This window comes from Astatotilapia calliptera, chromosome 23 (genome assembly GCF_964374335.1).
Source record: "Astatotilapia calliptera chromosome 23, fAstCal68.1, whole genome shotgun sequence".
NCBI classification, from domain to species: Eukaryota; Metazoa; Chordata; class Actinopteri; order Cichliformes; family Cichlidae; genus Astatotilapia; species Astatotilapia calliptera.
Window position 1 is genome coordinate 39,816,505 of NC_137443.1, and position 25,196 is coordinate 39,841,700.

At 41.4% G+C, this 25,196-nt stretch overlaps 1 protein-coding gene across 3 annotated transcripts in view; it reads left to right on the top strand.

Annotated features, from left to right (window-relative positions):
* Positions 1-25,196, top strand: part of pard3ba (par-3 family cell polarity regulator beta a) — a 206,833-nt gene that overhangs the window by 32,958 nt on the left and 148,679 nt on the right. For 2 of the 3 annotated variants that reach the window (XM_026157796.2, XM_026157797.2), the window contains exons 3-5: positions 3,339-3,516; positions 14,639-14,745; positions 24,255-24,334. In XM_026157796.2, the coding sequence (XP_026013581.2) occupies positions 3,339-3,516; positions 14,639-14,745; positions 24,255-24,334 (365 nt within the window). Of the gene's footprint in view, positions 1-3,338; positions 3,517-14,638; positions 14,746-23,620; positions 24,092-24,254; positions 24,335-25,196 lie in introns of those variants that run through there. The other variant, XM_080296899.1, reaches the window with a different exon arrangement.

Genomic DNA, 25,196 nt, shown 5'->3' on the forward strand with positions numbered 1-25,196 from the left:
TAGTATGATTTATGAATGCTTTTTAACTCCCTAGTTTCTTATCTAGAAACATTGTCTGTCCAAAAATGTTAAAATCTATAAACCACCTTTAAATAGAAATGGTTTTATTTGTCACTCGTTGTGTAATAGGGGACAGTTGTTGCTATTGGATGATCCAGACTTTGTGGCGTATGTAACCCTCTTAAACATTTGCCACCCCATCTTACGCTGATATTCACTTCATTTGGTGATAATGTGGTTTTAGTTGGCGCACTTTTGTGTTGCTGATGGCTACTTTGTTACAGGGATGTCAGAAGAATTGACACTTTTAATGCCAAAATTCTAAAAATGAGATGTTACTTGTTTCTTTTTTCCTTTTTTTTTTCCATTTAGTGCTGTAGGTACATACTGTAGGAAACTTATGTGATGAGACTGCAGTTGTTCCAGAGCTGACAGGGGCAACACCTACAAATGGCTATAAGCGCTACTGTACTTTTCACACAAAGGGAAGGAAAAACTTCCAATTTAGTGAAGCACCTAAAAGGCTAGCATCCAGATCTGAATGAATTATCCTTCTGATGTTACCCTAAAATTTCCATGACCATCTTGTTTGGGACAGCTGGTCTGAAATCAGTTTTATTACTTTAGCTAAAATGTTTTCTGTTATAGAAATGCTTAAGCTAAAGTCCCGTAACTAACATTATACCCTGTAGTAGGCTACTCAGCAGCCATCCTAATATTCAATTCAGTTTTATTCAACTAGTTCCAAGGTGCTTTATATTGTAGGGTTTTACCCTACAATGACACAGAGAAAATAAAGAAATCCACAACAATCATATGACAGTCCCGCTGAACAAGTGCAGTGGCAACAGTGGGAAGGAAAAACTCCCTTTTAACAGGCAGGAACCTACGGCAGATCCAACCAGTTGGGAAAATATTTCAGTTTCTGCCCTGTTGCTGCTTTTATTTGCCAAAATGACATTTTTATTAAACGTTTAGAAGGTTCTTAATAATGGATCTTTCATTACAATGGATGATGATTTTGATTTCATGTTGACCTTGGTATCAAGAACGTGTAATTCTTTTGATCCTCGACTGCTAAATTTCTGGTATCAGCACATCCCTACAAATAGCAGAACCCCACTGAGATTTCCTGGTCTCTGCTCACTGTGTACTTGGATTGTAATCAGCATGTTTGTATTCGTAATGTGAACTTGTTAGCATGCTACTGTTAGCATTTAGGTCTACTGAGGTGCACTATATCTTTAAACACATCAAGCAAAGGTACATTTATCTTAATTTTACTTAGGTGGTAGGAAATGCTGCTGTTCCAGGGTAACCAGAACAGGCTTGGTGTAACTGGCTCTTTATTGTGTATCCCTAAAGTGTTTTTAGGTCTTCTTGGGGTGGTCTGTTCTGCTCTGAATTCAAACTGTAGCTTGTCAGCAAATGACTTGACTTTCACCTTCGTCAGCACCCAACAACCATCACCTATAATGGCACCATGTTGGGATACGGCACCCTTTATGGACTTGTTCTAATTAGCTGTTAATTACATTTTTTTATACATAGAACCAGTTTGTTTAGGAAAACTTTTTCTTTTTATATGTAAGAAGTTTTTTCTTAACTTAATAGGATTTTTCCTGCATGCAATGCAAAGGCATCTTGAGCAGATGCTACTTGATTGGATTGGGTCAAGTTAAAGGTTACGGCTTAGCGCCGAGCATCTCGTGATCAATGGAAAGTCATCGCTGAGACTGAAAAACAGTACTTCATTTTGTTGATACTTTGTGTTTGATTGAGTGATGAGCGGAAGCAGCGGGGCGGCCTTCATCAGCATCACTCCCCTGCCTGTGTCAGCCATAAAAAATTAACTCCTGAAAAGCAAATCATCATCATCCCTCCATACATTAAAAGAAGTTGTTCTTCAAAACAAATAAATCGTTCTCGAGGGGAGCTCATCATCACTGTGTGTGTGTGTGTGTGTGTGTGTGTGTGTGTGTGTGTGCGTCACGTTATGCTCGGAGACTTCTTCTTTGATTGATGCTGTCAACGAGTTTGGAGAAAGAGACGGAGGCTCGGGAGAGTTGGAGATAAGCAGAGAAAGAGGAAGGAAGATAAAGAAGAGAGAAGGAGCTCGCGAAGCATCCATCAGCCAGCGCAATCAGATTGCTTTCCTGGCGATCTGTCTTTTCTTTTCCCTTCTTTGCATCTGCCAGCCGCTCAATCCCTCATCTCGCAGCTCACGCCAACGCTCATACGTATGCGCGCATGAATACAGTTGACGAATCTCCTTTGCATGGCGTTGGCCAGGTGTCATGAGGATATTGAATCACGGGAGGTTGAGGTGAGAGGCGGCGTCACAGTGTGATGGATGATGCATATCTCTCCGCCTACTCCGTGCGCATTGTTTACACACACACACACACACACACACACACACACACACACACACACACACACACACACACACGGTCTGTTTGGTTATTGTTGTTGTTGTTAATTGACACCCTAAACTCGTCTGTTGTTTTATTTCCTTCCCTCGTTCCATCGCGGTTATTGCTTTTCATTAAGTGGTCATTTCCCTTCGCCGCCGCCATCTAATGAGAGCGTCACGCCACCACGCGCCCATTTATCAAACCAATCCGTGCAATAGCACAGATCGCAGCGGGCACACACAAACACGCGCTCGCTCCCCTATCTGCCATCATGTCCCTGTCTCAATTAGGATTGTTTGTCATTCTCCTGCCCTCCATCCCCTGTTCATTTGGCCGCCCCCGTCTCTTCCCGTCGTCTCATTGTGTCAGCCGTGTCATTGTGTTTGACAGCTTCTCATTCTCACGTCAGATCTCATTTGAGCGCTAATTTCATACGTGCACACCTCGCCCCGGGCCTCGCCGTGTGTCACGTCCCCCGAACTGGACGAAATGGCCGTCAGAGTTTTTCTCCTTTGTTCACGAAATACAGAAGTCATCGTGTCGCTGCGGAGGCACCAGCCGGTGTGTTATGCACTGTAAGGGGTTCGAGAGTGAATGAGCTGTGAATCCAGCTCTGTTTGCTTTCCTCAGACACACACACACAGTCACACACGCATCTGCATACTTGGCAGAACGAAGCAGGTTGCATCCCCACTCCCGGCAAGATAAATCACATAAAAGCCTTCCTGTGATCACGGCACAGTGGAGATGCTATATAACCTGGCTGTGTGTTTCCAGCTTGTTCATATGCCAGGACTCATATTGTTTATCCTGTCACGCTTGTCTCAAGAAAAGCTTGTTTGTTTCAGATTTGTGTACATATCATGTTTAATATTTTCGAACATTTAGGATGCAGTTTTAACTTTTTTGTTTGTCTTCCAGCTGGTGGCAGTGTTTAACAAACCCCAGCATGTGAGGACGGAGAGCCCCCGAGAGAGCATGTCTAACAGCTCGTCCAGTGCTGCCCCGAGTCCAGAGCCCTTCACCTACTACCCCCACCTGCAGTACCAGGATGAAGACGGAGGAGAGATCGAAGTCAACGAGGCCGTCCTCAAAGCCAGTACGTCCCTACCTGCTGTGTAACTTTTTCGTGTGCACGTGTTAATTATGCAAGTTGAGCCTCAACTCGTGAAAATACACTTTTCCTGACACAGATGTAAGAGAAGAGTCTGCAAAAATCTCTTAAACACCTGAACAACCGAGGCTATACTCAATCAACACATTTTTTTGTGCATGTGAGAAGGGGTATCATGGTGATACAGCTGTGTATGTGTGTGTAGGTGTGTGACTGCATGTGTGTGTGAGAGAGGGCGAGAGAATCAGAAAGTGCATTTCTGGAACAGATGCAAGCCGAACACAGAAACTTTTTGCCTGTAACTTGATGGCGTGTGAAAACAGATGCAGCGTTGACGCAACCTGCTCTCCTGGCGTCCTCACTTAGCGTTCTTTACTTAGTCTGAGCAAAGTGTAAGAACGAGAACCAACTGAGAGCCACCGAGGCAGCAATGCAGCATTAATTTAGAAAAACAAAAAACAACTGCTGAGGATTGAGTTGCATTTTAATTTTAAAAAAACACAATTGGAAAATGCCCATTTACACATCAGCCCTGTTGTTTTTGACACTGAAATTACACTTTGGGATTGGGAGGTCTGTTAAGGTACTTGACTGATAAATGTTATATCATTTTCCTATCGTCCCCTGTTGATTTTGGATATTATTCTGCTTCTAAAACAAGTGAAGTGCTTTGGGGGAAAAAATCCACATCTCACATTATTTAGTTTTGTATTCTGACCAAGTGAACCTGTTGCTGCTATAAGTTAGCCAAGCTATGGCAATGATACCAACTGACAAAGAAGATGTGAAGGTAAAGTCAAAATTAAGTCAATCCACAAGATGTCAAAGCTTGCAGTTCCTCTACTGGCCACTTGAGGCAGGCTCTAAAAGCGAGTCCATCCCTTCAGATTCATTACAAATAGGTTTAGCTTACCTTAGCTTACCTAGGTTTAGTTTTCCCTTTGTGACATCTACACAAGGTTGGTTACTTACCTGATTAAACTTTATCAACTAGTGCATGCATAACAGAAGTTTTGGGTATATAAATGAGATGTTATTGTTGTGAAATAAAAATTATATGATGCTGTTATATGGTGTCTTAAGTACATAAATGCTAAAAACAACTCATCTTAGCAACTGCCTAGCAATAGGCTAGGCAACATAATAACAGCATATTATCTGATCTGGATAAGAACCTTCAGGGGCTTTCTTAGTGACAAGTAGTTTTAACTTTGTCTTAGTGCAACTAAACAGTGAACAAGACAATCCAAATGTATATTTAGATTACACTTTGTGTTGAGCCTGTTTTTTTCCATCATTCATATTTAGTCCTGTTTAATATCATATTTAATTATGGATCCACCATGCTGATCAAGCTAACTCGGCAGTGCTAGGATTAGATGAGACTTCTCCAGCTGTACCCATGTGATCAAAGGTGGTCACATTTGGTTTAAAGAGGTAAAACATTAAGACAGTAGTCTACATACCAGTGCACAACTTCAGTATTATATTTATATCCAGTCTGTCTTTTATACTTTTAATAACAACACTGTTTAGCATGTATGTTGTTTGATACAAGCTGCTTCACCATGCCTTGTATATATAAGTAAGTGATGACAAATACATGTTAAAAATGAGAAAAGCTGATCAAAGTTGACAGCTGATTTAATTTTTAAAATATTCAAATAATCAGAATGGTGCGAGTAGGAGGATGTGTGGTTACCATAGTGTGAATGAAGCTACTAGAGAATTTTAAATATGCATTGCAAATATACATGCCAACCTGCTGCACAGCTTCTTTTATATTTATTAGTCTCTGTTTTTGGTTTAGCTTTAGTTTTTAGACAGACTGGTTTAGCTCTGTGTGCGAGCAGAGAAGTTTAAATTCCTGTGGCCTTGAGTCACTTGTAGGACTTTTCCTCTGATCTGTCCTGGTCTTGTTATGTACTCCTTCTGTAGGAAATCAGACGGTGGGAATGGCTATGAAAAATGAGTCTTACCAAGGCTGTTAGAAGCTCGGTGACTCGATCAAGGGGGATTGATGCTGTTTGGTGCCGCTCATTCCACAGTCAATCTGATGCACTCATCAGTTTAATATGGAGGATGACAGATTACTATGTTTGTGAAGTGGAGCTGATATAAAAAGTAAACGTCCTTGCAGTAAGAAAATAAAGTATAGAAGTTACTGGGTCTACAGAGGGGAAACGGCATAAGAAGAGTATTCAGTCAGAAGCCTGAGGGAGCCTCTGGTGAAATATCTGCTCTGTCTGGGCTGTAGGCTGCTCCGGCTATAGATACATTTTACTGTAAATAATCGGAGCAGAATCTTTCCCTCATTCTTTTCCATTCCTGGGCCTTGGATTGATTAATTTTTGAGTGCCAAGTGACCAAGTGAAAGATGAAAAGCAAGATAAAAGAGCCTTGATGTGATTTAATAAGGGTCTGTCTAATCACTGGGTCACCCTGCAACCCCTTTCATTCTCCTCCCTCCATCTGTTAACCGTAGAGGAACAGTGTGATACCCCCACGCATACAACTGGCCTTTGCTAGCCCTCTCTGTGTGCCCACTTTCACCCATGCCCCATCATCTGCCTTCTCGCCTCTCGACCCACTCATTTTTTCCCTTTTCTGCTATTCAGCTTCAACCACCTGCCATCTAGCTCCACAGCCGAGGCCCTAGACCTTGACCCCCCTCACCCCCAGGAAATCTTTTCTCTCACCCTCCCATCCAACCCCGCTTTCCCTGTGTCTGCATGGCTTCCAGCTCTAACTAGATTAGCACTGTAGCCTGTTAGCATGCCCAGGGTCCAGCCAAGCATGAATGGACTAATTCCAGCCAACCCCCCCTCTCCAAACCCGATATGCCTATTCCACCCTGTCTTTAACCCAGTGGGACCTCTTCCTGCTCCCACCCCGCAACCTGCTCTCCAGCCCTGCTGAACCTTGACTAACTTAGTTATGATGTGACCCTGTGACGCCCCTCATAGGGAGCCAGACGCAATAAAGGACACTTTTGTCATCCGGACATGCACGCGCGCACACAATGACACAAAAGAATCTGCATGCAAGTTAACCAACCAATCGCACCCAAAGCGCCCATATATCTACTGCCGGGAAAGTCTTACGGGAGTGTGTCTGTGTGTGTTTGCTGTCCTTCTTGCTGTAACGAGTTTGGTTGTTAACCGGGTGTTACATCATATCTTGCTCTGGAGTAACATCATGTCTGGAGACAAGGACAAAGCGATGGGTTGTAAACAGTCAGACCTGATAGAGAGAGGTTTAATTCACAGGATCGCATAGGCTCAGGTTATGCAGCCTATGAAATACATGCTTGCGCAGGTTGTTAAAATTAGCCCTAGGAATCGATTGACCCATTTCTCTTATTTAAACCAGAACACAGAGATATCATAGACATACTGCAGGAATCAATATGAAGAATAGCAAATGAAGTGTCAAAAGTAATGTTGTTAATTGATTGTGCATCAGTGCTTAAAGTGCAAGCAAAGATTCAGGGTGGTTTTTAATGCTACAGATTTATCAAAAGATAAAGAAATATAGGAATAGGAAAGCGAGCATTGGTCTACAGTAATCTCATAAAAATAGAGGAACAGTGATGGCAGAAAATCTTTTCTTCTTATATAAAATAATAGAAAAAATAGGACTTACAAAGCCCATGAAAACCACTTTTCAAATGCACAATGGCAATAAAAGGCTATTCTGTTCTATTCTATTCTACTTTATGAAATAAGTATTTGCTATTCTAATTGGAGCCTGACAGATTGATGGGGCTGATATATTGGTTGATATTAGCTATTTGCCAATATTTTGGTGCTGTCATTTCTAATGGCTAATATATTAATATATTATAGTATAAAAATTGTATTGCATTGATTCAAGATGGTTCGGTCTGACATCCTGATCAGTGCAAAGTAAACAGAGTGAATTGACACAGGCTATAAAATTCATATGAGAAATAATGTTAATACCCTGAAATGAGAGGTGGGTGGCTGACTTCCCCCAGTTGTTGGGTGTGATTTGGGTAATTGGCATTCAGTCTCAGTGATTGAAACTGATCATTCAATGAGTCTATGCTAGGCTTTTTCTAAGCCTTTACCCTCTTTTTTTATTTTTTATTTTGGTAAAATAAATCAAGCGTAGAATCGTAGAAGAGCTTCATATGGTTCAGCAGTGGTTACAGATGGCAGGATGGTCCCTTGATGGCGAGACAGAGAAGGAGAGAGAGCAGTGGGTTCAGACATTAGCAGCACCGGAGCCAGCAGCTATGGTCTTCCATCGTGCTAATGTCTACTTCTGGAGGGGAAAGGCCCTCCACCTCGACAGTGCAAATGCGCTTTGAGAATTTGTTTTGCTCTCCATTTTTCTCTGGCTTGGGAACATTGAGCTGGTCCTGCCGTTCATGCCCTCTCCTCAGACCCTCCCTGATGGCTGTAAATGGCTTTAATTCCTAAACAAGTAATGCAATACTTTTATTAAACCCCTTGAGTTAAAGCTGAACATTGTGCTTTTCACTTCACTCGTTTGATTTAAATCCACTGTGGTTGTTTTTGTCTAAAGGCTTCGAGACCTCACTGTGTGTAAACACTTTAACTCGATTATCTTAGTCAAACTACAAGTGAGAACATTAGCTGATAGCGGTGTTCCTGTCTCATGTACCGACCTTTCATCTTTCTATTATCCAAGAATGTTCATAGTTAACTGATGTAGAGAGCCTCACAGCTGTGGGATAATAACATGTATCATGCAGGCTACAACACATCCTAAAGCATTTACCAACAAGTCATTGAAACGAGAGTTAGTAGGAAAATTAAGTTACCCCAAACCATGTGAATGCTTTAATCACAGAGTTACTTAAATCTTATTATTCACAATAATCTGATTATAAGAAAGCGTGTAATCGCGCTGAATGCTGGTGGACAGAACAAGAAGTAATTCAGTAATCAGTCAGGCATCAAAGTGTTTGTGTGTCAGGTTGGGCCAGTTGTTTGAACAGGGTGATTGGACTTCACGCTACCCCAGTGGGGTGATTAGACCCGCATTGATCTGCTGCTACACTGACACACACGCGCACACACTTCTAGGAAAAGAGTCCTTATCGCATCATCCCATGAGCAGCCTGAGCTGGGCTGCTCTATCGATTGCCAGCAAAACAAGACCACACAGGCCTGTGGCATGAAAACACACACACTCACGGATATAAATGTGCACACGATCAAGGCGCTGTCCATAATAATAAATGTCCGTATAGCAGACGCATGCTTCCACATACAAACACAACGGCAAACAAAGGCACACAGTCATAAACACAGTCAGTCAGAAACATGATGCATCCTTGTTTTCATCTTGCCCTGGAAGTGAACTAGCAGCATTGCAGAACTTTTAGAACTGAAAACAAGAGGAAATTCTTAAAATAAACCTCTGTGTTCCCAGAATTGCATAAGCAGCCTAGTTAGGCACAGAGCTGCAGATGGAGAGTCTGAGGCAGATAAACACAGAGCTGGCAGAGTTTACAAGTTTCTCTTCAGCTCTCTCCAGTTACACAAACCTCAATGGAAAGATAAAGGGAAGAACATAAGTTGGGTGCGTTTCAGCGCGCTACCGTTTTCTGGCCTTGAAGTGGGAGCTGAGATGAGTTTCATGGGTGGGATCTGTTTTGAAGTTGGAGGTTACCTTGTGGTTGTGGGTGCACGGTCCTGTCGAATTAGCGAAGCTAAAATAAAACGTTCTATGTTTTTAGTTCTGCCACCTGGCTTCTCGAAATAGACTCCATACTAAATTCAGAAAATGTGTGTGTTCTTAAAATACATAAAAAATTCTGTTCACTTTGCCAAAAGGGCAAGAATGATACTCACTTCCTGTCCTGAGGGCACCATATGTCAGGCTGCTGTATTTAGACGTATTTTTAGTCTGTTTCCAAAGCCTCCTCAGTTTGTTTAAATATTATTTTTATAGCATATGCCAGGCCTGGGGTGCTTTTGCTTCACTCATGTATGGCACAAACGGAGATCTATGGTTAATTTATCTTGTTATACTTATGTCTTCTACTGCTGTATATCGTCAGATGGCAAAAACTGGTTTTTTCCAAACACCTAAAAATGGAGCGACATGGACATGTAGCAATTATGTATACATTTTTAGATTTATTTGTATTCTTTGCAAGCTATATAGAAACCTGTTTAGTCTGAAATACAATATAAAGTGGTCTGTAAACCTACAGTTACCAGATGCCAACTATTAGCTATAACGCTAATAGCTTAAAAAGCTTTTCCTGCTTCAGTGCAGCTAGCTAACAATAAAGAACTGCTTACTGATTAAGAAACAGAGTGAAAGTGAACTGTATATACTTGTTAACATAAAATTCAGTGTTGGAGCCAGGATTGGTACAAAAGTGATCCCCTTAGACTGTTTTTTTTTAGTTTTCTTTATTTTCCCCTGAGCTAGTTCTGTCACGAGTTAGCTAACATAAGCTAATGTGAGTCTGCTAGCAACAACCAACCCAGTGACATTGCATTCTTTACTGGCACAAGAGGGCACTACACATGCTCTCAAACCTTTAACTTCAAACACTTATTTATTAAATCCATTTTCACCGACAGTTTTCAAATCTATGACAGTTTTATAGAGCACGGTGTAAATTCTGGTGTAAATTCTGGTGTAAATTACCTTCTATACATTTGATGCGTCATGTCGACCTTAAGGACTTCATTTCCAGTTCTTCACTCTGTATTTAGTGGTGACTCAAAGAAAAGTCTGTAATTTACACAAATGTTGGTGACCGTTAAGTTATGTGCCAAATCAAAATAATTTGGCTATAGAATCTTTATTTTAAAAGCACATAGATGTTAATAAATGCTCATCATAGATGTTAATAATCACTGTATATGTGACGATGTTCATACAAAACCCAGCCGCTAAGGAGGAGATGGGATATATACAGACATATATGCATACATGCACTATAATCATTAAAGATTTAATCAAAGTCCTCAAACAGTTTGGTCAGCTCCTACCTTTTGACTCGTTAATATGTATCTTAATAAATTATTCCTCAATTTGTGTAACCTAAATTATTCTAATGACTCAGTTTAGATGTGATTCTGATTTCAGGGTTTCCACTAATGTATTACAAGCCTGTCAGATCAAAGTTGGGCCTAGGGATTGGCGAATCTTCTTATGTAACATACATTTTATAACATGTTTCTAGATATAAGCTTCAAGTTAACTAATGAATGTTCTTAATGCATGGCCAATATTTTGTTTAAAGCAGGGATTGTTCAACACTGGTTTGTTTACATGCAGACTGCAATTGGCAATAGGAGCTCCAGATGTGCCTGTTCAGTTAGTGGAAGTTGAATGTGGTCATTGCTGCTGCTAAGTTGGGTATTTTTCAGTGTACTAGCTCAATATTAAAGACCCTATTAGCAGAACAGCCAGCTTTGATTAACAACTCCTCTGAGAGAGTCTTGTTTATGACCGTTCAAATAGTGACTGACCCGAGAGAGTCACAACTGTCACTCTCATCAATATTCCCGCCCCTTAGTGACACCGCTTGACCGTCCAGGGGTCACTGCAGGTCAGAGTTCAATGCTAATGAGCCTTAGGTTCCTTCACATTGCTGTGCCAAGCTCTGGGACTCTAAGTGCTTGGAGGATTGATAGAGGCAGATTTGACTCCAATAGATAAACGGAGGAGGATTTATGGGGCTGACCACTGGGCAGTGGAGCCTGACTGTGACCATGGAGCAGCCTTGGTCACTTTACAAAGTCGCATCATTGACATTGAAGCAAAGTATGTGTGTGGGAGGGGGAGGCTCTTGACTGAGGTTTCACAATGATGCACCTTACTTCTCAAGCTCATTTTAGAAAATCAATTATAGCCATTTGGAAAATGGGTTAATCACTCAGTGTGTCTAATCTCAGGATCTGTCTGTTATGAACATGATGTCATGTATTTTGGCACTTAAAGAACCTGTCTGTCTGTGCAGTTTGTTCCAGCGTTTTGCAGTTCATCATTCAGTAGGACTACATGTGAGTCATTACCTGCATTCACTTTCCATAAATCTAATGACAGGTTTTTACTGCATTCGATAAATGGCCCCTCTGAGCTTGGAGACCTTTACAAATGCATATGCTGATCTGGAAATGTTTAAACAGTAAACATGCCTTCTGTGGTTAAATGGAAGGAACAGGGATGCACTAATCAATGCTCGTATAAAATGTAGCAAATAAATATAGCTGTATACGTTTTTAGAATTTATATTAGTAAGATAATGCATACAAATGGAGCAAGATAAATAAAAATGCTTTAGTTGTTCATCGAATTTATTTGCATCTAATTTAGACCAAAATACCCCAAAGGTGGAACTGAAACTCAATTTTTGAGGCTGTATCAGTTATAAGTGGGGTCTCTGTCTGCGAGTTAAATTAGCTCATATGTCAGTGAAAACATGGCACTTTCATGTTGTATTCACTTTCCTAAAAGCAATGTAGTACTATATTCGTTTGTCCCTTTTATAAGTCTAAACTGACTTGGCAAACTTGTTGCTTTTTGATGTTAAGAACCGTAGGTCTCAGTCATACAGGCCTAGAGATGGATCAGTGGATCAGTCGGAGGAAGGGAAAATTGTTGATTCTTCAACGTGTTGGCAAGTGGTTGCTTGAGATTTCTGGCTTTTGCAATGTGAAATAAATTGCAAAGATAGTGCAAGGCTGAAAACCTAATTGTGATTGGTTTGGTTGCGAACAGATTGCTGCAGTTGCCTGCAGTTTGCATGGAAGATGCCAACTTGTTTGCAAACACTTGCCAACTACTTACTAAACAGATTTTCCCTGCACCATCATATGCATCTTTGCCACCAACCGTGAGTGACTTCCAGAAACCATTTGCCAACTGGTCAGAGACTTGTGGTTGTCAGGGTATCGTTGACCAGTTTCTAGGCCACTGAACTGCTTTTGAGGTCATTGTATATTCATCCCACGCAGTGAATGTAACTGTAGCAGCCATTGCATTAGTGCTGTGTGCGTCATACTTGTCTCTGTGTCTTTACAGCTCAACCTCCACCTCTTAAGTTTACAAGGAACTTCCATTCATTTCTGATTTATTCCTCCTGACCCCTCTCCATGTTTTCTTATCTTCACAAAGCTGGTGCTGATTTTTGGTTCCTGTTGAAACTTCTCAACCTGCACTATTGACATTTCTTCCCCTCATTACCTCCATCAGACAGATTTATGTCTGAGATGCACAGAGTTGCACGTTTGCAGAGAGTTGCTGTTTCTAAAATTCACTTTGTGTTCAGTTTGAATACACTTTCACTAAAGGAGTTGTTTTTTTTTTTTCTTAAATGATGAGAAGTTTGTGCAGATAGCGTGACCCAGTTTAGACGCACACAAAATTAACAAATAGCAAGAAACAGACAAATAAAGAGAAGCGTTGATGCCGTTTGATGCGAGCTCCGAGAGATAGCGTTTTTTTTTTTCCTCTGGATGTTTCTCTGTTAAATCAAAGCACATTTCATTATCGCAAATCATTCGGTTTCCTGTGTAGTTTAAACATTTCTACACAAAGTCTGCTTTTTGAAATTGGACCACATACATTCTGCTTTTTCCTCAACAAAGCAGGAAAAAAAGAAACTGAATGTAAGAGGGAAAAACAGGAAAACTTGAGTGCTAATTAAAAGAAACCAACATTTTTGAAGCTTTTCCTACTTTTCGTTCGGAACGTCTTGCTTAAATCCCATCACGTCGGTGGTAGCGAGTCAGCGTTGAGTCTTTTTTTGACATTCAGCGTTAGCAGAGGTAGAAGGAATGTGTCAGACAGAGAGTCGGCAGAGAATAGCTGATAGTTTAGGATAAGTAATAAAAATGAATTAATAAAGATGAACACAAACTCAGATTATTGAACGTGTGGATGAGTGTGTTTGAGCCTGAAAGAATATTTGTTTGTGTGTCTAGGACAATTGGAGTGATCGTTTTTCATCTGTCTACACACACACACACACACACACACACACACACACACACACACACACACACACACACACACACCCCGACCTCTGCCAGTTCCTTCTTTCCTTCTCTATTCTGACCACGTTAGACCAGGACCCTGTCGTTGACCCTCCAAAGAGAGATTGATTACATGAAAGGAGAGAATTTTGTTTGCCTTCCCTCTCCAGGTTTTCACCCTGCTCTTTCTCTGTCACCATCTCTTGGCTCTCTCCTCAGCTTTTCCCCCCCTTCTTTCTGTTTACTTCACACTCTGCCTTTTTATTTTCCCCTTGACTTTATTTTCTCCTCTGTCGAGTTGCATTTGGAAACACTCCACCGTGGGTTTTACCTCCACAAATACCCGTCTGCTCCCTTTGGGGTGGATTTTAAACGCAAGAGGCAGCACAAAAGTCCAAATTAGTTTCTTTCGAATTGTTTTATTGTGGAATCAGACCCACTGTTGTTTCCCTCTCCCTTTCTCTGGGCTGAGGGGTTGCGGCGAGTGTGCGCATGGGAGTGTTGAGGCAACAGCTGGTCATATGTAAATGCTCTCTGCGGGTGGGTGTGAGACTTGGGCATCTTGCTGGGGTGGCTGCGTGTCCACCCTCAGGGTCTATGAGTCATTCTAAAATAAATGGGAACCCTTGAAAAGAGATCAGTGTTTTTTGTCTGGTCGTGTTTTCCAAACACTTTGTCTTTCTCATCATTTCCCGTGTCGTTTCTCTTCGCATATACATTAGCCGTGCTCAATCAGGAGTCATTTTCTCTTTGTTTTCTTTCAAAATATCTTCTTTGGGTGTCACGAGATGCTTTCAAATGAATTTTTATTCATTTCGGTCGTGCCAGCGCCTCAGGGGCCTGTCTAACCATCACAGTTTTTCTGTCTAGAAACGATGGAGGCCAAATGTTTAGCGAGGAAGACAAAAGCCAACTCTGTTTCCATTTTCTTTTCCTCCTCTGCTCTTCTGATTTCATCTCTTCTCATCACCCACAGTGGGTTTGGAGTTGAGAGAGCTAATATAATATTGATTCTTTTCAACAGCGTACCACACGAAAGACAAACACAGATGGAGCCGACGGCATCCTCTCATTATCTTTGTCTCTAACGCCCATGTCTCTCATCACAGATACACCTCTATTGGTGAGGAGCAGCAGCGACTCTGCATTGGCCCCGCCCCTTGAGACGACAGCCACACCTCCACCTGATAAGCAAAGCAACGGATCTCTTGAACCGGTGAGTTACACAGGAAATAACTTCAAAATTAGATTTTTTTTGTTTCTCAGTGAAACTGATGTGTGCCGTTACCTTTGGCCAACTAAACGTGATGAGAAAATAGGCTGTTAGATATTCCGATTATTTATATTAGGTATTCTTGTCTTCCTCATTTCATTGCTTTCTAAAAGGAGCAATAAAAGAGCTCCATCAGAAATTCAATGTTCACTCTCCATTGATTAAACTCCTGCAGGGTAAAACTAGTTTTTCAGTGAAAGCAAGAGAACAGTAAATAAATATGAGAGATGAACATATTGTATTTCCAGTTGCATATTTGGTCTCTGCCTTTCACTCACTGAAGACAAATGGAGAAACCTCTTGAATATCCCTCTTGTGGTCCAGCTTTCTGCCCCAGGCATTACTTTGAAAGGATCGGCTTTTCAAGCGCTCGGCCTCTTTTCGAAACGGGCCGCCATTAAGGCCGACTTTTTTGTCCTCCGTGGGTTATTGAATGTGCGTGGAGGACTAGATCGAGGTGAGGTCACACTTGTATGTGTGTGTCAGGAAAACTCAGGTAGCGAGAGGGAGGGAGGAGAAGGAGCCCTGCTGTTTACTCCTGCTGTGTTCAACTCAGCGGTGACTAAGCAGAACACAGGCATCAGTGGGCATCGTGTAAACACAATGACAGAGCCCGTATTTTCTGTCCAAGAAATGTCGGGCCTCGTGTGCTTCAAACAGCACGCCTGGACCAAAATGAACAGGCTCATTATAGATGATTTAAAGTGTCCTTAGAACTGTTTACATAAATCCACATCTCTTTGCTGCATGACAGATGAATCCCTGCTTTCGACTGCTGCAGTCTTATTTAAACCCAGACAAAAACAAGGCCTGTAAAGATGTTGTTTTTAAAATGTGACTCTTTTTAACAGTGTTTCTTTATGTTGCTTTGTCATTTAAAGCCACACCAGTGGCTTGGCTCTATGGACAGCAATGGCTGTAGGCTCTTTTCCTACCAGGAAGTCACATTTTGCCTTTTTGTAAGAAGCTGCAACCTTACAGAGAGGGTCTTTTTTTTTTTTTTTTTGGTTGGGTATGCAGTAATATCAGATACAGGAAGAAAACAGTCTGGTCTGACAGAGCATATAAGTGTGCATGGAGTCCTGTGAGAATGAGTTTTTACTGTGTACTCCCTTAAAACATAAGTACACTCTTACCGCTTCCATAGGAATTAATAGGTTACGTAATCAAATGATCATCAGCCAGTGTGAACACCTCTATAAAATAAAAGTTTTGGTAGTTAGTTGGTTGTGAGAATTCAGATGGGTGTTAACATAGTGCCACAATCTCCTAACAGCAATTTCACACCAAGGTCAGACGGTGCAATGCTCAGAGCCATTACAAAAAACCTGAGACCAAACCACATGACTTCTGAAACAATGTTCTTTGTCCAGATGAGACCGAATTTGAGATGCTTGGGTATAATGAGCAAGACCACGTTTGTCCAGAAGTAAAAAAAACAAACAAACACTACTAATCAGCACAAATGCTTCATACCAACTGTAAAGCACGGTGGTGGATGAGTCATGATTTGAGCTTGCTTTGAGGGCTTTGCAGCCACAGGACGAGGGCACTATGAACTCCTTTTGTATACCAAAATATTCTAGAATGGATATTAAATGTGAGGCCATCTTCGACCAAAACAGGCACAGCTTGTTGACATCATCAACATGCGCTATCGCGATAGAGCGGTACAGTCAAAATCTCTATCGTTGGCTAAATTTATATAGTTTCTATCGTATATCGTTTATATCGCCCACCCCTAATGTCATGTATCCCTTTGTGCATTCTCCTCCCAGGAAGCACCCTCACCTCAGTATTTTCCATAGTGAGAACATAGTGAGTCTGATGTGGAGCTTTGGTGCTATTGTGAGAAAGGGTGACTGCAAACAGTGTCCCCACATGAACTGCCCAACTTGTCTTTTGTTTATGTGTACAAATAAGACGCTTAAGAGTAGTTGTGCTCCTGACTTTGAGGATTTTCTGGCCTGTTTTTCCAGTGCCACCATGGATTTGAGTGATTCAGAGTGAGATGACCTTTTGAATGGATTGCTATGGGACCTGCTGCAGACAGTGATGCTCCCTTATGAATGAGCTGTAATAAACTGTTATCTGACAGAATACCAGCAAAACTTTCACATTACCGTTGGCTATACTTTGTGCTTAGCAATATTGGTCAAATACTCTCAACTAAGATGACAATTACAAGATAAACTTTTACTCAGTATCAGTGGCTCTAAGAACAGTCTGACAGAGATGTGACCTCTAGCTCTTGAATTAATTTCCAACATAAACCACTTTTCTTGACCGAGATTGAGTGAATTTGATTATTAAAGATATCCAGCTCCAGAGAAAGGTGTTGGAAAAGGCAGCTTTTGTTTTTTTGTTTTTTATAACCCATGACTCACATTTAAGTAATCATCATCTGTATCATCTTTAAGCACTTGGCCTTGAGACTGTTGGTTTAATTTTTTTGACTTACTTTGTAGGATGTTTAAGAGTAGAGGCAGAGCCTTCAGCTTTCAGGCCTCTCTTCTGTGTAACTAGTTTCCAGTTTGGATTTGGGAGACAGACACTACTCTAGTCTCTACTTTAAAGATTTGTCTTAAAGTTTTTTTTCACCTGGATCAAGTGACCCTGAATCCTCCCTTAGTTACGCTGCAACAGGCCTATGCTGCTGGCAGCTTCCCAGGATGCACCAAGTTCTTTCTTCTCACTAGAGATGGACCGATCCGATATTAAGTATCGGTATCGGTCCGATACTGTACTAAATTACTGGATCGGATATCGGAGAAAAATAAAAAATGTAATCCGATCCATTAAATATCACGAAAGCACCTCACAAAACTTGCAACACGCCGTAACTCACCTCAGAACGTTAGCACGTCGGAGCAGTAGGCATCACGTGATAGAACGGCTGTGGCATGCAGGACCTGTTGGTGGTCTGGATAGCATTTGGAGCTTCGCTAGCAACCCGGCATTTCATCTCCGACAAAGTTATCCCAAGAGAAGTAAAGCAAGTGTGTAAGTCCATCTCTGAATGTTTGTAAAGCATTCCTGCGTTAAGCTTAACAAGCGACTGCCTCTTCTTGCTGCTACTTCGATCATGAAACTGCTTAACGATCAGCTGATCGGCTTTTCTGTCGCGAGTCCGTGTCTCTAGTTTGCTTTTGGCCCACTTTGCACCAGAAAGAGGAAACCAGCGGATAAACAACAGCAGCACGTTTAAGCTTGATAAGCTGTTGTTAGAATTTATTTATTATTACTTTCTACACCAGGATCTTTTTCTCGCAGCTGACGGCTGGTAACTGTGCAGGGGCGGATCTAGCAAAGTTTAGCCAGGGGGGTCGATAGGGCATTAACAGGGAAAAGGGGGCACAAAGACATACTATTCTTTCTTATTCTCATTTAAAATGTCTAGCTTTCAATAAATAATTATCTGACAGCCAAAGTTTTAATTTGATGCAAAATGAATAGAAGTCCATTACTGTATTACTTACTAGGGTGTATGTATGTGTGTATATGTATATGTGTGTGTGTATATGTATATGTGTGTGTGTGTGTGTGTATATATATATATATATATATATATATATATATATATATATATATATATATATATATATATATATATATATATATATATATATATATATATATATATATATATATATATATATATATATATATATATATATATACATATACATATACATATACACACACACACACACACATATATACACATACATACATACCCTAGTAAGCTATAGTACTTTTTCCTTTGGGAAGGTACCATCTGTGCAGTCTGCAATTTTGTTGAAGAAAGATGTTGAATCTATTTAATATTTCTTGAAAAATAATTGATTTCTGTGCATTTTTTTTTTCACACTGCATCAAATTAAGGTTGATTACGTCGATTAAGCATCATGAGGTGGAGCGTGAGGGGTGGTTCCCTATTATTTATTTATTTTTGTTGTTGCTGGGAGTTGGAACCCTATTAGTTAGGTTGCTTAATATTTATGCTAAGTACTCTTTAAAATACCAGAATAGGGAGGATGGTGTAGGTTTAAGTTTATTAGATTGATCAGTATTGCTGAACTATGAAATATTTTTTTTGCATACAGGTATAACAGAATAGCTTTAGTGTAGTTGTTGCTTTAAACTTGAGTATGAACTTATACAAAATGCAGCAAGATATTTAAAAAACAGTTTTGTTGATTAAAAAACACCATATCGGATTCATATCGGTATCGGCAGATATCCAAATTTATGATATCGGTATCGGTATCGGACATAAAAAAGTGGTATCGTGCCATCTCTACTTCTCACTAGCCTTTTTTTACTTGCCGTGTTTATAAATTGAATTGAAGTCAAATTGACTTGAGTTAAGCATTGAATGGTGCTCTCCCTTTCTGATCCACGTGAACTTACTAAGATCAGAAAACCGTTTTTTTTTTCAGCTGCTCACACCCGGGAGCTTCAAGATTTTTATTTGTGCTCTTGAGTGCGTTACCGTGAACCTTAACTCCTGCTTATTCACTCATGTGTTTCTTTAGCTGTTAAAAGATTTGCAGGGTAAGAATCAGGGATTAGTCTTAAAGCAATTAATGATTGCTCACGGCTGCAGTAATCAGTAATCTGATCAAGACCTGCGATCCAGCCTGTGGAATTTATGTATGATGTAGGCGACGTGTGGAGGAGGAAAGGGAGCCTTAGTGTCGTGTGTGTGTGTTTGTGTGAAAGCTTGTGAGGCCGTCACAGCTCTTGGGCATATTGAGTCCTCGGCCTGATGGACTCCTTAGATCAATACGCTATCACTTCATCCTCCCTCATCCACTGTACCAACTCCTCTGGAAACCCCCTTACTCTCATCCACACACTCACTCACTCAAATCAACACACACTTAAATCAACACACATACACACTTTTGTCCCTTTCTGTCTTGAAGTAGGTATTGAAAGCTAGATAAAGTCTAATTCAGCCTGATAAGGTGATAAATATGCATCCTGCCCCTTTAATTGATTTCACTGCCTGCTATGGTGAAAGCTAAGGTTGTTCCACTTCTCTCTCTTTGACTCGCATGCAGCACACACCTCTCTTAGCCTTTCCCTTTATATCTGAAGAGCTAATGAAACTTGCAAAAGGCTGAACAGTGCTAAACATGCAGTCGGCCCTTTAATTGATCCAGACTTCCTGCTATGTTCGTAGCTAATAAATGAGACATTTAATGCTACCCCGCTAACTGCAGGAGCTGTTGCTTTTTCTCTTGCTCCTCTCACCTTTTGCACTCTCCCTTCTTATAATGCTTGGATAATATTTCTTCATTCACTTTTTCTCTCTCACATTTTTGTCTCATTATTAATATGTCGAGGTGTAGCAGTGCAGTTGAACAGTCATTCGTACTTTATCGTGTTCATCTGGTGTTGACGTTTCCAAAGCTTCAGCATTTAGCGGTGCATTTGTGTGTTTTTTTTAAAGACAATGTGTGAGAAAGCGCACAAGCAGCGGCAGTCAGTTGATGTGATGGATATGACGAGGGTCAGGGGGCACCGGCGAGCACATCGAAACTGTGATCCCACGGTTACACATTCCCCTACACGTGCACGCACGCTATTTCTCAAACTAGGCTGCTACAGGAAATACACGGAAGAGGCACACACACCTCATTACTCATCTGTCTGACAACAACAGCTCACACACACAAATATCTCATCTCTCATATGTCTGCGCACCGCCCTGTCACTCACAGCGTCGACTCTGCCTCCAAACAGAAACGTGTTTGGCGCCGTGCGGCACAATAACAGAGAAGACAACCTGTTAGTCGTGCTTAGGCAGCTTTTCAGACAGGTTTCGCAAATTATTTGAGTGTTCGTCCTGGCACCACAAAGCCTGCCACATTTTAATCACTCAGAGAGGAAACTAGATTACATAATGATTTCTTAAAGAAAAACAAGTGTCAAAACTGCACTTGAAGCATCTGAAACATTTAAAGTTTTGATTTTCATCAGGTTTTTAAAAAAATTATATATTCATATGGGATACCCAGACAATAGCAGCTGAAGAGACGGTGCTGAAAGGAGCTTACGTGATAGCACAAAGAGTAAGCACAAGCTGAAGCGTTGGAAGTATCACTTTAACCATAAGTGATAAAAGGCGCTGTCCGTTTTTAAGCTAAGACAGAAGCTGAAGTGTCAATCGGATGTGTAAGCTCAGAGGGGGTTTAGATGTTATCAGAGCTAAACAATACTTGAGTTTTAATGCTCATTATCTTATGCTTGTGGAAAAGGACTGTGGCTTCATATAATATTCTTTTAAAAATAGTGAAAGAAGCTGAATATGAACTTTAATCAGTCAGAAGTAAACAAAGTGTTTGCTGATGGGACATTATTGTACACTGGTGTAAAAAAGGTAAAGATAAGTGTTAAAATAACGAATAGTGCTGATCACACTAAAGTCATCAGTGTGAGGTGCAATGAAAATCTTTTACAACTCAAAAACCTGATTTTAAAATGAGCTCCCCTTCATGGGTGTCTCCTAATGCGCCGCTGGATCTCTTTCAGTGCTGTTGCTTATGTTTCATTTGCATATTAAAAGGATGAAAGTGGTGCACATGGTGCGGGAAGATTATGTTATGCTACAGTCACGCATGGGGAAAACAGTGGTTAAAGACTGCAACACAACCAAACTTACTGTGACTGTTTACAATAATTGCTTCACTCATGGGGACCAGGACTGCAACCACTTGCAGTTAGTTGCCGTCTTCAAAGTGACTTTGGTGTCAATATGACAGTAAAAGATGCAAAATGATGCAGTTGGTTTGCTGTTAGTGATCATCAGTTTGAGCTGGGAATTGTGTTTGTGGTGAATTGGGGAAATTTCCCAAATCTGTTGCCTTCTACATACAAACAAGTTCACCTAAAGCAGGAATCCAAATTAACTCCTTTTATTCAGAATCCAGCATAACTTCATAGATTTAAAAATTCAGAATATCCTCCACACATAGTGACATAATTACTGCAGGACAGAAATTTAACTGAAAAACGACATAGGTACTCAGCAACCTTGCTTTTATACAGGCATACAACCAAGTCAAGTCCCTTACTGCAAAGAGATGTGCTGCACATGGGTTATAGTCAACACCACAGACTGACTCAGATTGATTGCAACATACTGGCATGGCTGTGTCTGTGGTTATAAATGTGCAGACCTTTGCTAGTCTGTCTCTGATTGCAGAGCCAGAACACGGTCCCGTGAGGCCCCTTGTTCAATTTTGTGATTGTGGTCACTTAGAATTTGAATGTTTCACATGCTCAAATTCAGGGCAACCAGTTAATCATTGCAACTATTTGCAGTCCAATAACTGAGCAACCATCACGTTATTCTTGTCGCAAGGAGGTTGTGCGTGCCCATGAGCATAATGGCAGGCGCACGTACCACAGTTCAGATAGTTTCTGCCTAACGTCTTCCCTGAGATGCCTTGATAATTTGGAGTAGGGCGGCTCAGGAGGTAGAGCGGGTCATTTTCCAATTGGAATTTTGGTGGTATGATCCATGGCTACTCCAATCTGCTTCTCACAGTACCTTTGGGCAAGATACTGAACTCAGAGTTGGCCATTATGCATCCAGCAGTGTGAGTAAATGTCCCATTTAACTAATTCAAGGTTCATATACTACAAACCTTAGCATACACACCTCCTGATCTGATGCATCATCTTTGAACTTGAAAAAGTCCAGTTTGTTCTGAGTCATACTGGGAGACCTAGCTCCCATAATGATCCTCCATGTGAAAACTAGATCGTTTTTGTCTCAGGAGAAATCTGTAAGTTACAGAAAGTGCATACAGTCGGTCCGAAGGGGACTTTCAGGGAGCGATGTTAAAATGGCAACTGCACTGGGATCAGTCCAGACATGCACAAGGAGACGACCTTATAGCCCAGTAGCACATGGGTTAGTATGGGTATCCGTTACATAAGTACACTAATATAACAAACATCTCATCTCTAAAAGTTTTACTATTGCAAACCCAAACACTGCAGCCTTTTCACTCTCCTTAGAGAGGCTGGAATGACACTAATGTTCCTCTTAAGTGTGCTGAGATATAAACACCGAGAGGGGCAAGCTGATTGGCTGAGCACAGCAGGGATTCTGCTGTTTTTACAACCACTTAAACCTGAGTGCTCCCAATCAGAGATTGGCGCGATCCCTTAATGTTAAAGCATTAAATATATGCAGGTTTATGTGTGTGTTTATGTACCCTTCCATCTCCTATCTTATATAACGTATGTAATTTTAGAAGAGACGCAGGCACACGGGGAGGATTTTATGCTACTGTACCTAATGTGTGCGTGGTGCTGCAGTTCCTTTTTATGGTACAGTTCCTTTAAAACGGGATGTACAGCTAAGCGCGCATGTTCACGTTACACGTGTTCACCTGCACTCCTGCCAGCCTCGCATTCCCAAGGGCTCCATTCCTCACTCTGTGATGAGGATGTACCAAAGATGGAGAAGCATGTGTTGCGTGTGCGTTAGCTAATGGCGTTGCGGGAAGATGCACAGCAACAATGGAGCCTCCAGCTCATCTTTTCTGCCCCCGCACACATGTGCTCCATTGTAGGTGGGGGTGGGGGGGGGGGGGGTAGGTAATCTCACATAGCCCAGATAAGTGGGTCACTATTTGTGCAGGCAGCATATGTGTTTGTATTCATAAACACATCATGTTTTTTTCCACGTTTGCAGCTCTGCAGAGACGGTATGTGTAGGTAATATCTGCAGGAAGCGCGTGCGCGCGTGAGATGTAAAGCATATATTTATTCTGTACTGTGACAGAGGGTCCATAGGGGAGTTGGGTGTGGTGGTGGGGTTGCTAAGTAGTGGGCTGGTGGGCGGGAAGCTTTTCAGCCATTAGTACTGGTGACACAATGAAAGTGACAAGGCAGAAGGACCTAATTGCTCCCCTCTTGTCTTTACCGATCTGGGGCGAATTCTCAGTCCCACCCCTCGAGTGTGTTTGAGCGTCTCACAACAGTTTGACGCTGTCGCTTTCTTTCTTTGCTCCCACATTTCTCTCTCTCCCTCTTCCTTTTTATTCGTTTGCCCCAGGGTTGTTGATTTTTTTTGTTGTGTTTTTTCTTCGTAGACTTAAAAATAGAGGCTTGCCCCGACAAACAGGGCAGGGATGGATGAAGGAGGGGGAGGGAGGGCAGGGAGAAGTACATAGATAGAAATGTACACAGAGTGAAGGAAGGACAGCGGCGTGTGGTAAGAGCTCAGCGTCCGGTGGTCATTCTCCCTTCACTGTCTCCAAAGGTGATTGATGGCGGCGTGAGATTGTTTTACTAATTGGTGGCGGGCCTCCTCGTGTTCCCCGACCGGCTGCTGTTCAGCGCGCGTACAGGTCAAAAACTGTTCATTTGTCATTGCAGCTATCAACGACTTAATGTTTTTGTTTGTTTGTTCATGTCTAATACAGGAAATCGGCAATGTACTGAAAGGAGCTCTGGACCGACTTGCAGAAGACCCCCCTGCCAAGATGAGCAAGATTAACTTCAGGTAAGTGTGTGTGTGCAGGTGTCACTCTTAAAGGTAGCTTGGTGTGGCACAGGGATGGAGACTAGGATTACGACTCTTTTCTTTGTTTGACAGCCCGACACTATGACAGGATTAAACAGTCGTGTGTGTGTGTGTGTGTGTGTGTGTGTGTGTGTGTGTGTGTGTGTGTGTGTGTGTGTGTGTGTGTGTGTGTAACCCATTATGAGGTTGTGGGTGGGACAGTTGTTCATCTGTTTAGGCTGCAACAGAAGTGAGTGTGGGCCTGGATTATTGCATAAATGCAAATAACAGTTCAAATTTATTCTAGCAGATACACTGGTACTAATAATATTGCAGAGGAATATGAAAAGCCAAGATTAAAAGCTCATTAAAGAGTCTTTTTAGATTTCAGATCTGATTTTAGATCTAAAAATAGCCCCAAGCTCAGTTTACAGCAGTGTTGCACAGCTGTGCTTGGAGTCTAGATGAAAAGGAAGGCTGGGGATATTAATGTTACACCTAGGGCTACTAATAATGTTTTGAATTAATACTTAATATCTTTATTTTACTTTTGATTAATCAGACTGTCAGTGTTTAGCACATTATCTGTAGATAATGTGGCGTCAGACACTGGCTTATGTCACTGTCAGCATACTGAGTATGATTAATTCAGTTAAGTTTGATTATAACTTCTTCCTGTGTGCCGTGCACTCCGGTCATCCCAGCAATCTGCATATCTGGTTTAGTTATAACCAACTCAAAAACCTCCAAAAACTGAATTATTGCTAAACTCGTGTTACGTCTGAGGTAATCGAGTATATCCGGGTAGGATCGCTCCTTCGATTCCTGAGAGCAACCAAGCACCGAGGCACCATTTAGTATC